Below are 21,109 nucleotides of genomic sequence, written 5' to 3' on the forward strand. Positions count from 1 at the left end.
TAGAGGAAACAAACACTTCCCAGACTCCTATTCAGCGTGTGGAGTAATTCAAGTATTCTATATCTATAGAGAATTTTAGAATGAAGCAATAAACTACGTGATTACACACGACAACAAACAGTAACACACTGTAAACATACCAGACCTGTCGCACCCACAAAACGACCTTTGATTACCTATGATATCCTCCCCCTCTATTTCAGATGTTTCATGTATTAAATATTGTACAGCACTGCAGAATTTGTTGGCACTATATAAATAATAATTAAAAACAATATTAATCGTACACCCTTGAAGTCATTCAACAGTACTATGTTTATGTCCTTAAAAAACAAAAAATTAAATACATGGGACTTATAGAGGTTACTCCATTATTATTTTTTTTATTTGAAGTTTTTTTTTTTTTTTGTAATGCTTTATTGGGCATTAGTATCTTGTCCCCTCCACCCACTTTGTTTTGAGTAAAAAAAAAAAAAAATTAATAAATAAGCTTACAAGCGCTGAGCGAGATTATTGCACGCCCCGTTCAATATCAAGCTGCAACACTCCCTCTTCCTCTCTGTGTTTCTATCTCCAGACTCAGAGCACATGTTCTCTAATGACAAACATTTTTTTTTTCACAGAACTGACATTAGCTCAGAACTCAAAGTCACAAGGGAAGAGCCATGGGTGTAAGGAGCCCCCAGCACAAAACTGCAGATAGTTCTCTTAGTTCAACATACATTCTTTCCTCCATTAACACTTCTAACAGCACAAGTAATCATTCTTCAATCTTGGGATATGCCTTCTGCATTGGATGTAACATTGTCAGATGTGAACACATTACTTTGGGCCAAAGGGCAGTATGTGAGCAGACACCACGCACATGAAATACATTTACCTAGGAAGAACACCAAAAATACTCCTGTAATCATTTAATAGAGCTTGCTGCAGCATATGAATGACATATAATAGAGCCTAGCACTTTGAGCAATAGCCACAAAAATTATATGTATTTAGAGAAGGAGAAAATTTAAATACAAAACTGAAGGAAAAATATGAAGGAATCTAACAGTAGTTCAGACAAACTTTCATGCAGCCCTGCTTTAGATTTGTGGTAAAATGGGGACACATTGAGTGCCGTTACCTCTTCTTAGTGACAAGCATGACTAAGTCTGCATTCTTTCTCTGCATGATCTTTCCCTTGTAGGTCAATACTGACTGGGCTGATGTAGCGCATGTCACATACTAGTAGTAGGATTGCAAAGCAGTTGCCCAGCAACCAAGTAGGTCTGCATTACTGGGGAAGGCTTTACCCAAGGTTTTCAGGCCAAAATCTTGGGCAATTATTAAAACCCCTAAAACCATTGGATTCACTTTTTAAAAAGGGATTTTAAAGAGTTAGGAATACAGATTTGTATTCCTAACACTATAGTGCCATCAGGCCTCCCCATTCCTCAAGCACTCCCTGGCACGTAAAGGCTTCAAAAAACCCTTTTTACACTTATCCGGTTCCAGCTCCAATGTCCTTCAGCACTGGGTCAGTGCTCTGCCTCCTCCAACATGACAGCCTAATGTGCATGCACAGCGAGCATTCCTATGAGGCAATGCTTTCCGATGGGGATTTCATTGACACTGGATGTACTCATGCAGAGCATAAAGACATCCAGCGACAGTTAGGCAACATGGGGTCTGTTAACATCCAGGAAGTGCCTCTAGTGGCTGTCTGAAATAACAGCCACTAGAAGCAGTCCTTGTCCTGCAATGTAATAATTTCTCTAAACTGCAATGATTTACATTGCAGGACTAAGAGGGACAGGGATATTGCACCCAGACCAATGCGCTGAATTGGCCTGCGTGACTGTAGTGCCCCTTTAACTGTCAGCAACAGTTTACACTTTGGTAGGATTTATATACACTTCCCCATAAGGCAGTTCATTCAGAGATTACATATATAATAATTCAAGATGGTAAATGTTACACGTACTATTGCTTTAATATGCACACAGTTTATTTTCTAACCCTTATCATTTCACTTTTTGCCAACTATACCAAAGTGTATCATCTATTTATTACACCATTACAAATAACAGACTATGGTCCTGACCAGCCCCAGTGCAAATATATCGTGCAACAGCGTGACACCACAAAAACAAAATAATTACTTTGGGATCTGAAGAAGGCAGTTTAAAAAAAAAAAAAAAAAAAAACACCTGCGACATAAGAATTGCGTTATGAAATGGATGTCATGACCAACTAAGCGCATGGCCACTACTGAAAATGGGTGCATAAAAAATAAAAACAAACCACACTACAAAATGCTTAACCCCTTAAAGTCTGAGGCAGTTGTAATCAAAACAAAACCTTGAATTTGCACACTTATCATATATAGTTTTGTTTAGGAGAACCAGCGCTTTCATGTCACATAAAATATTTGATTATTAAATATAATTTAATATGAATAAAATAAAAAGAAATGAGAAATTTATTTATTTTTAGTTCTGCATGGCATTCTAACTGTGAATGTCACAATACTGTTAGCGGTTACTGCAATAAAGTACACATATTTGTATTCAGCGATGTCTCATGAGTAAAACAGTACCCCATATGTACAGGTTTTTTGGAAAGTTACAGTGTCAAATATAGCATATTACATTTTTCAGTTTATACACATTGAAATTGCCAGATTGGTTATGTTGCCTTTGAGAGGGTATGGTTGTCCAGGAATGAAAATTACCCCCATGATGGCATACCATTTGCTGAAGTAGACAACCCAAGGTATTGCAAATGGGGTATTGTCCGGTCTTTTTTAGTAGCCACTTAGAATATATAAAGTTTTTTTTTTTTAATTTTTTTTTTTTTAATATCCGTTATTAAAAAAATAAAAATAAAAACATTAAAACATTTTTTTTTTTTACAGGCATTAGGGGGACTGCCTGAGAGCTCAGGCAGGCCCCCATGCAGGAACCGCATAAGCCAGCAATTCCGGCCATGTGATCACGAGGACCCCACAATCACATGGCCGGAGCAGGCAGAGGGGGTCTGCCTGAGCTCCCAGGATCGCGACTGCCGTCAGGGGAACAGCGGGGACAGCCCGCATTTAGGACCGCCCCGAAAAGGACGCATAGAACACCCGCCGTTTGTTGATGTGTTTTTTTCCCCCACCAAAAAAAATCTCCATTCAGTTATTTAAAGTTTAACACCTTTGTGATAGATAACTTGTCAGGATTGGCAGAAGGACAAGTGATTGGTCTACCCATTACCATAAAAGAGTGAATAAGTCCTGTATAAACTGCAAGGTTTACATTACAGAGTAAAAACACACATCTAATGGCTGCCTCCCAAATAGCCACTAGAGGTGCTTTAACTGCTCTGGCCGAGTAAAACTTGGTCACGTGATGCAGAAAATCATAGCAAAGTAATGCATTCTTCAATGCTTTTTTATGAGAAACATTGGATGCACGGGTAGTGCTCACTGCGCAAGCACATCAGATCCCCACTGATCGTCTATGAGGAACATTGCTTCTGACCATCACCGAGCAGGGCATGTCTCCTCGATGACGTCACAGAAGGCAGAGAGGTGAGCAGGGCTAAGGGAGTCTTAGTGACGGATGGAAAGAAAAAGTGATGACATGTTATTTTTAATGGAAAGGGTGTTGGTACACCTGCCATGACTAGGGACAGGGGCACTATAATGTTGTTAGGAATACAGGTTTGCATTCCTAATGCTAGTGTTCTTAACAGTGTACGCAATCAGAGAGGGAAAGCAGATGTGCAAGGAAATCTAAAGTAAAACGGAAAGAAGAGAGTGCTTATCTTGGTTAATATAAATAGTATTATTGTCTTAAATTATCTTGAACATATGTCTTGAAGACACCAGATCACACCTATGACACGTTAGAAAACTGCATTACAATTAACAGATAATCAGCGAACACAACCTGTGCATTGTCTACTTTTAGCAGCTATAATACAATAAAACATTTCAGTCTAGTTTTATAAACTATATAGTAAGGCACGAAATGCAAGAGTTAATCTCATTCTGAGAGGTTTAAGTCACAAGGTCCACTTTTACAAGCAGATTCAGGCTTGTAATCCAGTTTCTCTCCTTCACGTCAAAGATAGGATGTAACCAACAACTTTTTGGCCTGATATTTCTAAAGGATATTAGTTTACAGAAACAGATTATCGACAATCTGAGGCTTCATAAATGTCTGCTCATCCGTCTAATAGTTGAGAGGTCATAACCCCAAGCTTAAAATATCTTATGTCCAATCTCCTTCGATAAAAGTTACATTGGAGACTTTCATTCAGGAATTAAGCATCAGAGGTACTCTTGGCATAGTCTCCATTGGAATGGTTTAGAACAGTTAGTGCAGTTCCTTCTTCTGGATTATCTGTAATTACATATAGACAGCATTAGAGTCTTACTGGAAAAGATATCCAAATTCCTTACGTCTTTTAGCAGGGGATATTACCTTTCAGCACGGGGTCTCTCCTCCTCCTCCTCCTCCTGCGTCTACATGAGAAGAAGCACGGAAGAAAAGACTCTTTCTTCTGATTTCTCTGTAGATCTGAGCAAGAAGGGAATTTAGTTAGATTCAGACTGAGCACAACTGAAAAGATCTAGGACTAGCTGGGGACACGGACACACACACCTAGTCTTCCCTATAGAGTACTTTAAAAGAGCAGTAATAAACAATATTGTGTTTAAGAGAAGGACAAAAACATGCCCCCCCCCTCCTCCAGTGATGTAGGTCTGACAATTAGAAAACGTAATTAATTTGCAAAAATCCCATATGTACCAGATCTATCAATAGTTAAATCTGCACCTAATCTAGTGTCTGCCCGTAGTTCCCAGTTTGTTCTTCATGCACGTCTGCATACATTTTTCATTCATTATTTGTTTAACGAACTGCCATTACAATAGGGAGTGAGAGGGGATAAATAGGTAGGAAGTTTAATAATAATAATAATAATAATAATAATAATAATAATAATAATAATAATAATAATAATAATAATAATAATAATAATAATAATAATAATAATAATAATAATAATAATGGCCTCGCGGGCGCCTAAACCGCCTTATGGCAAACTGTGTCAGATCCTCGGTCAGTGACCGAGGACCTGACACCAGGAGGGGGCCCGGCGGCTTGCCCGGTATGCCGCCGGGTGCGAGGCCCCTCCAGGCTGCCTGGCCGGAGAGCGCCTGTAGCCGTTGGTCTGCAGCTCCGCACAGTGTGCAGAGCTGCAGACAAAATGTCTCGCGAGATCTGGCCAATCAGAGAGTTGCCGCGTGTTACCACGGCAACGCTCTGACCGGGTCTCGTGGAGCTGCAGACCAGACATCACCACCAGGGAAAGAAGCCACTGGACCACCAGGGAATGCAGGTATTTCGTCCCCCCTCCCACACCACCATTACCGCCTCCCTCCCAGGAACCCCCTCAACATCAACTCCCCTCAATATCACACCCCCTCCTTCCCAGTAACTCCCCTCAATATCACACCCCCTCCTTCCCAGTAACTCCCCTCAATATCACACCCCCTCCTTCCCAGTAACTCCCCTCAATATCACACCCCCTCCTTCCCAGTAACTCCCCTCAATATCACACACCCCCTCCTTCCCAGTAACTCCCCTCAATATCACACACCCTCCTTCCCAGTAACTCCCCTCAATATCACACCCCCTCCTTCCCAGTAACTCCCCTCAATATCACACCCCCTCCTTCCCAGTAACTCCCCTCAATATCACACACCCCCTCCTTCCCAGTAACTCCCCTCAATATCACACACCCCCTCCTTCCCAGTAACTCCCCTCAATATCACACACCCCCTCCTTCCCAGTAACTCCCCTCAATATCACACACCCCCTCCTTCCCAGTAACTCCCCTCAATATCACACACCCCCTCCTTCCCAGTAACTCCCCTCAATATCACACACCCCCTCCTTCCCAGTAACTCCCCTCAATATCACACCCCCCCTCCTTCCCAGTAACTCCCCTCAATATCACACACCCCCTCCTTCCCAGTAACTCCCCTCAATATCACACACCCCCTCCTTCCCAGTAACTCCCCTCAATATCACCCCCCCCTCCCAGTAACTCCCCTCAATATCACCCCCCCCTCCCAGTAACTCCCCTCAATATCACCCCCCCCTTCCCAGTAACTCCCCTCAATATCACCCCCCTCCTTCCCAGTAACTCCCCTCAATATCACACCCCCTCCTTCCCAGTAACTCCCCTCAATATCACACCCCCTCCTTCCCAGTAACTCCCCTCAATATCACACCCCCTCCTTCCCAGTAACTCCCCTCAATATCACACCCCCTCCTTCCCAGTAACTCCCCTCAATATCACACCCCCTCCTTCCCAGTAACTCCCCTCAATATCACACCCCCTCCTTCCCAGTAACTCCCCTCAATATCACACCCCCTCCTTCCCAGTAACTCCCCTCAATATCACACCCCCTCCTTCCCAGTAACTCCCCTCAATATCACACCCCCTCCTTCCCAGTAACTCCCCTCAATATCACACCCCCTCCTTCCCAGTAACTCCCCTCAATATCACACCCCCTCCTTCCCAGTAACTCCCCTCAATATCACACCCCCTCCTTCCCAGTAACTCCCCTCAATATCACACCCCCTCCTTCCCAGTAACTCCCCTCAATATCACACCCCCTCCTTCCCAGTAACTCCCCTCAATATCACACCCCCTCCTTCCCAGTAACTCCCCTCAATATCACACCCCCTCCTTCCCAGTAACTCCCCTCAATATCACACCCCCTCCTTCCCAGTAACTCCCCTCAATATCACACCCCCTCCTTCCCAGTAACTCCCCTCAATATCACACCCCCTCCTTCCCAGTAACTCCCCTCAATATCACACACCCCCTCCTTCCCAGTAACTCCCCTCAATATCACACACCCCCTCCTTCCCAGTAACTCCCCTCAATATCACACACCCTCCTTCCCAGTAACTCCCCTCAATATCACACCCCCTCCTTCCCAGTAACTCCCCTCAATATCACACCCCCTCCTTCCCAGTAACTCCCCTCAATATCACACACCCCCTCCTTCCCAGTAACTCCCCTCAATATCACACACCCCCTCCTTCCCAGTAACTCCCCTCAATATCACACACCCCCTCCTTCCCAGTAACTCCCCTCAATATCACACACCCCCTCCTTCCCAGTAACTCCCCTCAATATCACACACCCCCTCCTTCCCAGTAACTCCCCTCAATATCACACACCCCCTCCTTCCCAGTAACTCCCCTCAATATCACACCCCCCCTCCTTCCCAGTAACTCCCCTCAATATCACACCCCCCCTCCTTCCCAGTAACTCCCCTCAATATCACACACCCCCTCCTTCCCAGTAACTCCCCTCAATATCACCCCCCCCTCCCAGTAACTCCCCTCAATATCACCCCCCCCCTCCCAGTAACTCCCCTCAATATCACCCCCCCCTCCCAGTAACTCCCCTCAATATCACCCCCCCCTTCCCAGTAACTCCCCTCAATATCACCCCCTCCTTCCCAGTAACTCCCCTCAATATCACACCCCCTCCTTCCCAGTAACTCCCCTCAATATCACACCCCCTCCTTCCCAGTAACTCCCCTCAATATCACACCCCCTCCTTCCCAGTAACTCCCCTCAATATCACACCCCCTCCTTCCCAGTAACTCCCCTCAATATCACACCCCCTCCTTCCCAGTAACTCCCCTCAATATCACACCCCCTCCTTCCCAGTAACTCCCCTCAATATCACACCCCCTCCTTCCCAGTAACTCCCCTCAATATCACACCCCCTCCTTCCCAGTAACTCCCCTCAATATCACACCCCCTCCTTCCCAGTAACTCCCCTCAATATCACACCCCCTCCTTCCCAGTAACTCCCCTCAATATCACACCCCCTCCTTCCCAGTAACTCCCCTCAATATCACACCCCCTCCTTCCCAGTAACTCCCCTCAATATCACACCCCCTCCTTCCCAGTAACTCCCCTCAATATCACACCCCCTCCTTCCCAGTAACTCCCCTCAATATCACACCCCCTCCTTCCCAGTAACTCCCCTCAATATCACACCCCCTCCTTCCCAGTAACTCCCCTCAATATCACACCCCCTCCTTCCCAGTAACTCCCCTCAATATCACACCCCCTCCTTCCCAGTAACTCCCCTCAATATCACACCCCCTCCTTCCCAGTAACTCCCCTCAATATCACACCCCCTCCTTCCCAGTAACTCCCCTCAATATCACACCCCCTCCTTCCCAGTAACTCCCCTCAATATCACACCCCCTCCTTCCCAGTAACTCCCCTCAATATCACACCCCCTCCTTCCCAGTAACTCCCCTCAATATCACACCCCCTCCTTCCCAGTAACTCCCCTCAATATCACACCCCCTCCTTCCCAGTAACTCCCCTCAATATCACACCCCCTCCTTCCCAGTAACTCCCCTCAATATCACACCCCCTCCTTCCCAGTAACTCCCCTCAATATCACACCCCCTCCTTCCCAGTAACTCCCCTCAATATCACACCCCCTCCTTCCCAGTAACTCCCCTCAATATCACACCCCCTCCTTCCCAGTAACTCCCCTCAATATCACACCCCCTCCTTCCCAGTAACTCCCCTCAATATCACACCCCCTCCTTCCCAGTAACTCCCCTCAATATCACACCCCCTCCTTCCCAGTAACTCCCCTCAATATCACACCCCCTCCTTCCCAGTAACTCCCCTCAATATCACACCCCCTCCTTCCCAGTAACTCCCCTCAATATCACACCCCCTCCTTCCCAGTAACTCCCCTCAATATCACACCCCCTCCTTCCCAGTAACTCCCCTCAATATCACACCCCCTCCTTCCCAGTAACTCCCCTCAATATCACACCCCCTCCTTCCCAGTAACTCCCCTCAATATCACACCCCCTCCTTCCCAGTAACTCCCCTCAATATCACACCCCCTCCTTCCCAGTAACTCCCCTCAATATCACACCCCCTCCTTCCCAGTAACTCCCCTCAATATCACACCCCCTCCTTCCCAGTAACTCCCCTCAATATCACACCCCCTCCTTCCCAGTAACTCCCCTCAATATCACACCCCCTCCTTCCCAGTAACTCCCCTCAATATCACACCCCCTCCTTCCCAGTAACTCCCCTCAATATCACACCCCCTCCTTCCCAGTAACTCCCCTCAATATCACACCCCCTCCTTCCCAGTAACTCCCCTCAATATCACACCCCCTCCCTCCCAGTAACTCCCCTCAATATCACACCCCCTCCTTCCCAGTAACTCCCCTCAATATCACACCCCCTCCCTCCCAGTAACTCCCCTCAATATCACACCCCCTTCCTCCCAGTAACTCCCCTTAATATCACCCCCTCCCTCCCAGTAACTCCCCTCAATATCACCCCTTCCTTCCAATATACCCTCTCCCTTCCAGTAGCCCCCCTAAATATTACCCCTTCCTCCCAGTAACCCCTCTCAATATCACCCCTTCCTCCCAGTAACCCCCCTCACCATTACCCCCTCCCTCCCAGTAACCCCCTCCCTCACAATAACCCCCTCCCAGTATACCCCCCTCACTACACCCCCTCCCAGTATACCCCTTCCTTCCCAGTAACCCCACTCCCAGTAACACACATCAATATAACGCTCTCCAAATATATCCCATCCTTCCCAGTTACCCCCTCCCTCCCAATATACCCCCTCCTTCCCACTAACCCCCCCCCCCCACGCACACACTCTATCACCCCCATTCCAGTATACCCAGGGACGTATTAGCCGCGAGGCAAACAAGGCATTTGCCTTGGGCAGCATTTTCCAGGGGCGGCAAAAAAAAAAGCCGCCCCCAAATGCCCAGAGCAAATGTCTTGTTAGCCTTGCGGCTAACTGGCAAGCGGGGGGTCGGTCGGGCGGCAATGGTGAGGGAGCACTTTCCCCTGAGCTGTCTGGGGATCACTCTGGCATAACTCTGCTGTTGTTGTTGATAAACATTGCAAAGTTTGAAGAACTTTAACATGTTGGCTGACTTTAAAGGAACACTATAGTCACCTGAACAACTTTAGCTTAATAACGCAGTTTTGGTGTATAGAATATGCCCGTGCAGCCTCACTGCTCAATCCTCTGCCATTTAGGAGTTAAATCCCTTTGTTTATGAACCCTAGTCACACCTCCCTGCATGTAACTTGCACAGCCTTCCATAAACACTTCCTGTAAAGAGAGCCCTATTTAGGCTCTTTATTGCAAGTTCTGTTTAAAGGACCACTCTAGGCACCCAGACCACTTCAGCTTAATGAAGTGGTCTGGGTGCCAGGTCCTTCTAGGGTTAACCCATTTTTTCATAAACATAGCCGTTTCAGAGAAATTGCTATGTTTGTGAATGGGTTAAGCCTTCCCCTATTTCCTCTAGTGGCTGTCTCATTGACAGCCGCTAGAGGCGCTTGCGTGATTCTCACTGTGAAAATCACAGTGAGAGCACGTGCGCAAGCGTCCATAGGAAAGCATTATGAATGATTTCCTATGTGACCGGCTGAATGCGCGCGCAGCTCTTGCCGCGCGTGCGCATTCAGCCGACGGGGAGGAGAAGAGGAGGATCGGAGGAGGAGAGCTCTCCGCTGGAAAAAGGTAAGTTTTAAACACTTTCCCCTTTCCAGAGCCGGGCGGGAGGGGGTCCCTGAGGGTGGGGGCAACCTCAGGGCACTCTAGTGCCAGGAAAACTAGTGTTTTCCTGGCACTAGAGTGGTCCTTTAATTAAGATTTTCTTATCCCCTGCTATGTTAAAAGCTTGCTAGACCCTGCAAGAGCCTCCTGTATGTGATTAGGGGATTGAGATACAATTATTTAAGGTAAATTACATCTGTTTAAAAGTGAAACCAGTTTTTTTTTTTTTTCCATGCAGGCTCTGTCAACCATAGCCAGGGGAGGTGTGGCTTGGGCTGCATACACAGAAACAAAGTGATTTGACTCCTAAATGACAGTGAATTGAGCAGTGCAATTGCAGGGGAGTGATCTATACACTAAAACTGCTTCATTTAGCTAAAGTAATTTAGGCGACTATAGTGTTCCTTGAACTCCTTAAGGACACATGACATGTGTGATTTCCTTTTATTCCTTAAGGGGTTAAATAAAAATGAAGAGGTCTCTCACAGACTTCAGTTTTACTTGGCTAAGTGTAACAACTCCCCCAAATTAATTCTAACCAACCCCCACCAGAAGCCCCATTTAAGTGAAAGGAGGACTTAACTCAAACAGACTTTGGGACAGTTATACAGGTCCGGCAAACGGGACATACTAAAAGGAATGACAGATTGGAATGCCCATAGAGAATAATGGAAGTGAAAGGAATGCCCATAGAGAATAATGGAAACAAAATATTTCAATTAGAGACAAAACTATTAGACATATGAAATAAATCTTTTGCCACAATACTCTCCAGATTCAGTGGCAATTTTTGAAATTGAGATTAAGTGGGATTATCATTGTTTTCTATAGAATGACAATGGTGAATGACTAAAGAGAATGCCCATAGAGTATAATTGGAGGCAACACAAACTCATTTGCAGGGAAATCTGTGTTATGTAGCAAATTCATCTTTACCACAGGTGTTCCCCAAGGACAGCAGTAGATTGTAAAATTAAAAGTAACTGCGATTATAGCTCTTTTCTATGGAATGACAGGTGAATGATGCAATGGAATGCCCATAGAGTCTAGTGTATATTAACTCTTTTGTAAGGAAATCTGAAAGACATAGCAAGTTAAACATAGCATCCCTCCTTAGACTACAGCATTTAGCCTACTACTACAGTCCCTAACCATCAATTGCAGCCCACACACCCTACTACAGCCCCTGTCCCCCTACTACAGACCCTACACCCTACTACAGTCCTTTAGTCCCCACTACAGCCCCCATACTCTACTTTAAACCATAACCCCCTACTACAGCCCAGTAACGAACTACCCTTTTCCATTGGCTTTTGGAGAGGCCTTCTTGACAGCCTCTTGCCCTGTGACTATGGCCCCTGGGGTGTATTGCCCTTTAAAAACTCTATTTCTGCCTATTGTTGTTAGGAGCACGGTTTCTGCCCCTTTAAATGGTACTGGTACAGTTCTGCACTTTTGATGCAGCTGAAGTCCCGAAGTAGTCGAAGTAGCCGCCATTCGACATACGAACACGTGGCAGCGGCCATTTTAATTCAGTCGAACGCGTCCAGCGGTGTTTGGTCGTTGAGTTCATGGAACTCAAATCGGATATGTGACGGCACGAACACCGCTGAACTTTACCTTCTCCAGACTTTGACTGGAGTCGAACACCGTTCGAGAATTCGAACAGCACTTTAACATTGACGGTTTGCACAAATGGTTGCCGTTCGTCTATTTGAACTAAATCTGACTTCTGCCAGAGTCTGTGTGTCTGTGTGCCTCTGTGTGTATGGCCTCCCGTGTGTGCCTCTGTGTGTATGGCCTCCCGTGTGTGCCTCTGTGTGTATGGCCTCCCGTGTGTGCCTCTGTGTGTATGGCCTCCCGTGTGTGCCTCTGTGTGTATGGCCTCCCGTGTGTGCCTCTGTGTGTATGGCCTCCCGTGTGTGCCTATGTGTGTATGGCCTCCCGTGTGTGCCTCTGTGTGTATGGCCTCCCGTGTGTGCCTATGTGTGTATGGCCTCCCGTGTGTGCCTATGTGTGTATGGCCTCCCGTGTGTGCCTCTGTGTGTATGGCCTCCCGTGTGTGCGACTGTCTGCGTGTGTGTATGTGTCTGCCTGCGCGCGTCTGCCTGCGCGCGTCTGCCTGCGCGCGTGCCTGCCTGCGCGCCTGCCTGCGCGCGCGCCTGCCTGCGCGCGCGCCTGCCTGCGCGCGCGCCTGCCTGCGCGCGCGCCTGCCTGCGCGCCTGCCTGCCTGCGCGCCTGCCTGCGCGCCTGCCTGCGCGCCTGCCTGCGCGCCTGCCTGCGCGCCTGCCTGCCTGCGCGCCTGCCTGCGCGCCTGCCTGCCTGCGCGCCTTATATGTGACTCTCTAACCTTCCAAAACACCATTAAACCGGTACATGGGGGGTACTGTTATTCTCGGGAGACTTCACTAAACACAAATATTAGTGTTTTAAAACAGTAAAAAACATATTACAACAATAATATAGTCCATAAAAGTGCCGTTCGTTTGTAAAAATGCAAAAAAAAGTCACTTTTACTTAAAATATCATCATTGTAATACAATTTACCAGTATGAAACACTAATATTTGTGTTCAGCGATGTCTCCCGAGTAAAACAGTACCCCCCATGTACAGGTTTTATGGTGTCTTGGAGAGTTTCAGGGTCAAATATAGTGCTTGCGAATTAAATTCTCTGCACTTTCTCCCTGTGTTATCAGGTATGTCAATCAAATTTTAATTAATCAAATCACCTAATTATGTTCAAATATTACTTAAATATACACATAGACTTTTAATATATATGCATTTATAGGTATTTAAATTCTACGTGTATACTAATGTAAATATATAAACAAAATACAGTTAGAATGAAATTACATACCGTATATACTCGAGTATAAGCAGAGTTTTTCAGCACATTTTGTGTGCTGAAAAACCCCAACTCGGCTTATACTCGAGTCAATAGTCTGTATTATGGCAATTTGCATTGCCATAATACAGACTGGGGCTGTCAGAGCTGTAACTTACCTGTCCTGCAGCTCCTGTCAGCTCCCTTCTCCTCTGCGCCGTCCGTTCAGCACCTCGATCAGCTCCCAGTGTAAATCTCGCGAGAGCCACTTACAGTGTGAGCTCACAGAAGAGCTGACCAGACGGCGCGGAGGAGGAGAGAGCCGACAGGAGCTGCAGGACAGGTAAGTTACAGCTCTGCAGCCCCCACAGCCGTAGGCTGCCTGGGCTGTGAGGCAGTCCTCCCGAAGCGGAGCGCCGGGAAGGTTAGTGTACCGGGCGCTTCAGGGCTCAAAGCCGTTACAACGTTCTATGCCGTCGCAACGGCTTTAAAGCCCACTTAAAGCGGGACGGCATAGAGCGCCGTAACGGCGTTAACAGGTTAAACTCAATTTCAAAAATTGCCACTGAACTCGTAGCAGTGGCGGATCCAGAGCCTGATCTCGGGAGGGGCACTTGTAGATTATTTAAAGAAATAATACTGACACAATAACCACTACAGCTCAGTGTAGTGGTTATGGTGACAATAGTGCTGGGACCCCCTCCCAGAGAAAGTAGTCAAACCGTTTAAAAACAGTTTAACAACTTACCTGAGGTCTGCTGGGAAATGGGGCTGTAGTAGGGTACAGTGGTGTGTGTGAGTGGTGCAATGTGTGAGGGGGACAGTGTGTGAGCAGTGTGTGTGAAGGTTGTAGTGTGTGAGTGAGGGCGGCAGTGTATGTCAGGGATGCAGTATATGTGTGGGACAGTATGTGTGTGTAACAGTTGCAGTGTGAGTAATGTGTGTATGGGGCGGCAGTGTATGGGGCAGTGTGTGTAGGGGGGGGCAGTGTGTGTGTACGGGGGGGGCAGTGTGTGTGTGTAGAGTGTGTGATAAGGGTAGGGGGCTTTTTTATTATTATAATATACATATATTTTTTATTTAATTTAAATAAATATTGATGTCCCCCCTTCCTTCTTACCTTTACTGGGAGAAGGGGGGACATTTCTTGATCCCTGGTGGTCCCGGTGGGATTCCCTGGTGGTCAGGTGGGGACTCCCTGGTGGTCCCAGTGGGATTCATTGGTGGTTCCAGTGTGGAGTGAACTCTAGCCTGCGCTCCAGGACTAGAGTTCACTCTCGCGAGATTTGGAGCGTTGCCGTGGTTACCGCGGCAACGCTCCAAGCTCGTGAGATGAGGACCCGGAGGAGCTGCAGGCTGAGCTCCCGGGTCATCTCTCACTCCCTCTCCCTCCCTGCCGGCTGTCAGCATAGTGCCTGCGGACCGGGGAGGGAGATCCCTCTGATCTCCCCTCCGGTCCACAGGCACATTGCAGGGCTAGCACCTGCATGTGCTGGCAGGGGAGAGGGAGACTGTCGGTTTTCTCGGGGGGTGGTAAAGTTGAATTTGCTACAGAACACAGATTTCCCTGCAAATGAGTTTGTGTTGCCTCCCATTATACTCTATGGGCATTCTCTTTATTCATTCACCATTGTCATTCTATAGAAAACAATGATAATCCCACTTAATCTCAATTTCAAAAATTGCCACTGAACTCGTAGAGTATGCCTGCAAAAGATTTACTTGATATGTTTCACGGTTCAGATTCCAAGTCACATTTGCTTCCCATTATACTCTATGGGCATTCCATTGCATCATTTACCGGTCATTCCATAGAAAACAATGATAATCCCACTTAATCTCAATTTCAAAAATTGCCACTGAATCTGGAGAGTATTGTGGCAAAAGATTTATTTCATATGTCTAATAGTTTTGTCTCTAATTGAAATATTTTGTTTCCATTATTCTCTATGGGCATTCCACTGCCTTGTTAAAGTCTATGGGCATTCCAATCTGTCATTCCTTTTAGTATGTCCCCCGGCAAACAGCATATTCATCAAGCACTTCTCCCAAATACAATGTATGTGTAAAGGTGGCTTTGTTAATCTACCTACTCAGACAAATAAGGATGCCAAAATGTAAATAATTAATGAGAGGATGTGTGGCGATTTTTTTAAAAGAATGGAGTCAGATGTTGACCATCTCTCTGTGTGCAATACTATGGTACTTTCCTACAGATGTAGGCAGTAGGGCAGGGATAAGGAATGTCAGTGGAAGAGAGAATTCGTTTGGTGACAATTTTAACCCCTTAATGACCAAACTTCTGGAATAAAAGGGAATCATGACATGTCACAAGGGGTTAAGTGGTATAAGACAATAAGTACTTTTTTTAACGTTATCACTATCGATAGCAGTAATAACCTGCTCTTGCGACCGGTTAGAAGTCACATACACAGTTTGAAATTACCACCATTAGGCCGCCAACTCATATAACTAGTTCTATGGCTGATAATCACAATTTGGGAAATTCGAGATTCTGCTCAGCTGCTGCCTGGGGTAGCCAGAACTCTATTTTCCTGGACACACACACACACATCACATGTTGGGAACGACATGAAAAGTTTGCCCTGTATTCTGTAGATTTCACGTGGTGCAGGAATAAAGTTTACTAATTGACAGTGGGCAGCCTTGATTAATGTATGAATGGAACACAATACAGGGCAGCACTTTTCCTGCACAGCCCGTCAACATGAAGTGGTGATGGTTGTCCAGGAACTCATGGTCGGTCTGGCACTATCCATATAAAATGCCCCTGGTTTGGGGGATCTCGGGGAGTACCTGCCGCTGTCAGAGCCTCGCAGGCCGCTCTCTGCACCTCCCTCCGGCTCTCCTCCTTCCCCGGGAGCAGGACTGCAGCTCGGACCTCCGGCCAGCGGCCCTTGCCCGGCGGGAACACGGACTGCAGGAGGTCCAGCATGGCGGGCAGCTCTCCGGGAGCGGAGTCCAGGCTGTGCCCCGGTCCCTCCGGCTGGGTCTCCCCGGGAGCGGAGTCCATGCTGTGCCCGGGGGTGTCGCTGTCCGTGGCCGGGCTGTCGGGCGGTATGATGACCCCAATGATGGCTCCGCCCCCCGGAGTCCGCTCCTTCACATCCCGCAGGATCTCCCGCAGCTGCCCCCGGGCCTCCCGCAGCCGGAGAGACTCAGCCCGGCACAGGAAGAACACGAGGGAGAACCGAGCCGGCCGGTCGGCCACCGCATCCTGGGACTGGTCCGGGAACAGCGCCCGCAGGAAGCCCTCCAGCGCCGCCCGGCTCTCCGCCCGCTCCCACAGCTCCCCGACCAGCAGCACCCGCTGGGGGCCTCCGCACCGAGCCAGGACCTCCCAGAACCGGCTCTCCGTGCGATCCCGGGCCATAATCCCACTGACACTGGGACACGGGGACGCTCCATACACACCGGCTCAGCCCCGCCCACACCTTCACACCGCCCCGCCCCTAGATACCGCCACCCTATAGGACGACGCAGAGGCACCAACACACCGAGCCACGCCCCCAAACATCGCCATCCTATAGGACGACACGGAAACACCCACACACAAAGCCCCGCCCACACACAGCCCTTTCACCAGGCATGGATCAGGGAGAGCAGAGAGTGCAGTCAGTACCTGCCTGGATTGTGTGTTACATACTGTGTATACTCTGTGTGCATGGATTGTGACATATATTGTGTGTATGGCTTGTTAGTTATATATTGTGTAACAAAAGTGTTCTGTGTTTACAGGCGCTTTGTATAAATTACATCAAGTGCTCTAAAGTGACAGCTGCTCCCACACAAAAACAGGAACTCTCCAATCCTGTCGTAATTCAATGTGAAAAAAGTACACTAATTTACATACACAGTATGAAATAGTGAGAGTGTGTAGCGCTTAGTTTAGTGAACTTACTCCACAGGAGATCCCTCAGAGTATAAAGGGTTGATAATCTATTTAAACAAAAATAGAGAAAAATATAGTGCACACTGTGTAAAACGTAGTATCAATACACCACACAATAAAGGACACACTCACGTGGTTTAGAGCCTATTAGGATTGGCTCTGATCACTTGCGCCTTGTGTCCTTTTAGGTGACACACACCTTACTCTCCAAACGAAATTTTTTCCTCAAAAGGGAGAGATAAAGACAGGGGAAAATCGCCCTAGTATTGAAATCTTTAACGTACTCTGGTAGCAAGTTTAAAAGCACATAGGTGAAGATTGCTTCTCACCTGGAAGAGAGCCTGTGACCTGGCTCAAAGTAGATCAGCATATGAGTCCTTTTAGGGATGACTCTTACCCTCTTTGATAGGATGGAAAATGCACCAAATATGTATTCTAATAAAAAACTATTTATTACACAAATTATAAAATCAACTGATACATACAATATGAGGTGAATCCGAAACGCGTTTCGCCGGTTCCGTCCGGCTTTCTCAATCGGTATTTTCCATCCTGCTTACTTCCTGATTATAAACCCCGCCTTCCGTCCTGATTGGATGCCGAAAATTTGATGTCATCCAATCACGGGCGTCGCTGCGAGGGAGGGCAGAGTATTTCCAGCTGTATTAATTTATCCCTTAATGCGGACGTCATCACGCACGCACGTGTGTATGGCTTGTTAGTTATATATTGTGTGTATGGATTGTATATAATATACTGTGTGTGTGGCTTGTATTGCATCTACTGCGTAATGTCATACCTATAGCCTAAGAAATTAACCACATACTATACCAGCTAACCTAGCATTTCCTGAGTGCAATTCACACAGTGACTGTTGACCTTGAGATTGTAACCTGGCTACATTGACAGATACACGCACGTCAACTTAGTTTTAAATTATACAAAGTAAAATCAAAATTATAGAAAAATAATTGGTTCTCTCTGTAATGACACATTTAAGCAAAATCTATTTTGAGACCTGAGTGAGGAATTGGTGCTGTAGTGGGAGGATAGGGACTATAGTGGTTTGATAGGGGCTAGACTGGCGTTCTAGGAATTATACTGAGGTGACATTGGCTGTGGTGGACGACACATAGTTCTAACTATGTGTCGTTCTAGTAACTAGACGACACATAGTTCTGGGAGTACAATTTTTTTTTATTCAGCAAACTCGTTTTTTTTAATGCACAGACCCCAGTATGGGGTTTCCATGGTCTTGTACATAGTCCCAGCCCAGGCGTCTCTGCGTCCAGGAGATAATTGAGTCACTGACCGGTAAACTAATTATCTCCTGAATGCAGAAAGCCGAACAAAAAACATGAACATAAAATACCCAAAAGTACAATCAAAACACACAGGAACTCCCACATGTCTTATATCCCTGAATAGCTCTCGTCCAAGTGCCCAGGTTGGCAAAATAGCACCCAGATCCATGTGGAATTGTCTGATCGCCGCTGTGGTAAAGTTTGACCAAGCGCGACGGTGGCTTTGGCCGGTCAAACATCGGGAGCTCCTGTGACCAAACAAAAGGGGGCTCCCCCTGGTTCTCTGAAAGCGATTGATTCAAATAGGTTGCAGTACTTTCCATTCAGTTTGCAAAATGTCTGCCGTCTGCCAGGGAGCGTATGTTTTGCAATTTGTTCAGTAGAAGGGAAAGTAACGAACCAGGGAGTTAGAGAATAAGTTTCAAGGGGACAGTGCTGGTACAAGGACAGGGTCTGCCACAAAGTAGTTATAGAGGGAGGATAGGGATATTGTGGGTGACGGGCTGTAGTGGGGTAAAAGGGGCTGTAGTGCTATAGCAGAGCTATACTGGGATGACATAGACTGTTGTAGGGTGACAGGGGCTATACTGTGACTCATTCCTTTCCCCAGCCCTTCCATGTGTCTAATTCCCCCTCAAGTCACCCCACGTGTCTCATTCACCCCAGCCCCTCCATGTGTCTTGCCCCCCTAATATTTATTCCCCCCCCCAGACCCTCCTTGTGTCTCATTTACCACCAAATGTCTCATTCCCTCCAGCCCCTCCATGTGTCTCATTTCCCCCCAATCTCTCTCAAGTGTTATATTCCTACCCCGCAGCCCCCTCATGTGTCTCATCCGGTGACAGGGACCATAGTGGGATAACAGAGGCTGTATAAAAGTATACCCCCTCCCTGAGGCCCACATTGTTTCTGGCCAGCGCCAGGAAATTGTATCAGAACTTTGCCACGGTAACCTGCAGCAACGCTCCAATATAACATAGGTGAGTGGCCGGCCATGGAAAATCTCTTTTATCAGCCTCAGCCAAGATCTCCCTCACCGGCCATGCCACCCCACTCCCGCCTTTGTTGCCTTGTGGCAAATCCTTCCCTTTCACAAAACCCAGTGGGCATTCTCCAAACCAGTTCCATGCCTCTGACAGATTGCCGACATTTTCTTCTCCTCTGTCTATGATATGTGTGGTTGTTCATTCTAACTCTGAGGGATTCTTTTGAATGATAAATTAGCTGAATTTCCAAATGAGGGGAAATAGACAAACAAAAATGATTAGATTAAAAAAAGAGTGTCAGTGCCACTTTAAGATGGAGTTGAGGTTAGGAGACACCTAGATTCAACAGGCTGCTGACTGTAACTCCTATCATGCCCAGTCAGTGTTTTCTGAGAATTATGGCAGTCTCAGTCCACTGAACTAAACTGGTTGAAGGCCAGAGGTTGTAACAAAGTTAATTTATAAAAGTGCCAATTTCTATTGAAATCTGAAAAAGATGACACTCTAAAGCAAAAGTGCTTTTGGTGTTTGGCCATAAATGAGCATAGCCCTAACATACCTACACCTAATAAAAAGCTAACCCTGCCATAACCATACATTAGCATGCCTCTTTCAATGCAACATCTTAATTGAAGTCTGTTTATACAAACACAGTGCAACTAGTACATCACTCTATTTAACAGAGATATTTTAAAATGCATTCTATTAATTGCAAAAAGAGGATTATGAAGGCCATGAAGAAGTACAGCAAATCAGCTTTTATGTGCTACGAATCTGTTTACACTCAGTATCATATGACTGTCCTTTGATTACAGTCCACCGCTCTAATCTCACTCACTCATATATCAAGTTTATTTACACTCCTGCATTCATTAACAAAGGTAAAACCCAGAGCAGAATAGAACTAAACTGGGCTTCATGGAGGTCCAGACACAACTGAGACGGCTTCCTATTTAACATGCGAGGAAGAATAAAGTACTTTACAATAGCACTAGATACTATTAAATAGAAGCATCTCAAGACAGAATCAGAAACATTTCAACTAGTGTCCAAAGTCCGGTGAACATGGCTATCTACTGTCCATGAAGACTTATTAAATAGTAATCTCACTGCATAATCTATATACATTTCTTTTATTGTCTTTCCCTTCATCCCGAATTGACGTACTAGTGAGACTTGAGCAAGTATACACCTTTCCTTGGGAACATCATCACCAGCATCACGTTTGTTTACAGTATGATTTTTAATTAAATAATTAGAACTTGCATGTTAGATGATGAAAAAGTGTTGAGGTTATTCGAACGGAAGAGTGCTGGTGTTGCATTAGTAGAATTGAAGCATCATCACAATCATTCATAATGCCACTACAAAGGGCGGCTAAAATAGTGTGATATATAACTGAGATTCCAACGCAGCCTCTATGGGTTTTTC

General features: G+C 46.5%; 1 protein-coding gene across 1 annotated transcript; it reads right to left on the minus strand.

Moving 5' to 3' along the window:
- Nucleotides 1–3,791: 3,791 nt before the first annotated feature.
- Nucleotides 3,792–16,914, minus strand: C2H2orf72 (chromosome 2 C2orf72 homolog). Its single transcript, XM_063441104.1, has 3 exons — nt 16,293–16,914; nt 4,458–4,553; nt 3,792–4,376 (listed from the first exon to the last, which is right to left on the minus strand). The coding sequence occupies exons 1-3, from the start codon at nt 16,867–16,869 to the stop codon at nt 4,297–4,299; spliced, it is 753 nt and encodes a 250-aa protein (XP_063297174.1). The 5' UTR covers nt 16,870–16,914; the 3' UTR covers nt 3,792–4,296.
- Nucleotides 16,915–21,109: the final 4,195 nt, after the last annotated feature.

The sequence above is a fragment of the Pelobates fuscus genome, chromosome 2, assembly GCF_036172605.1.
Source record: "Pelobates fuscus isolate aPelFus1 chromosome 2, aPelFus1.pri, whole genome shotgun sequence".
Lineage (NCBI taxonomy): Eukaryota > Metazoa > Chordata > Amphibia > Anura > Pelobatidae > Pelobates > Pelobates fuscus.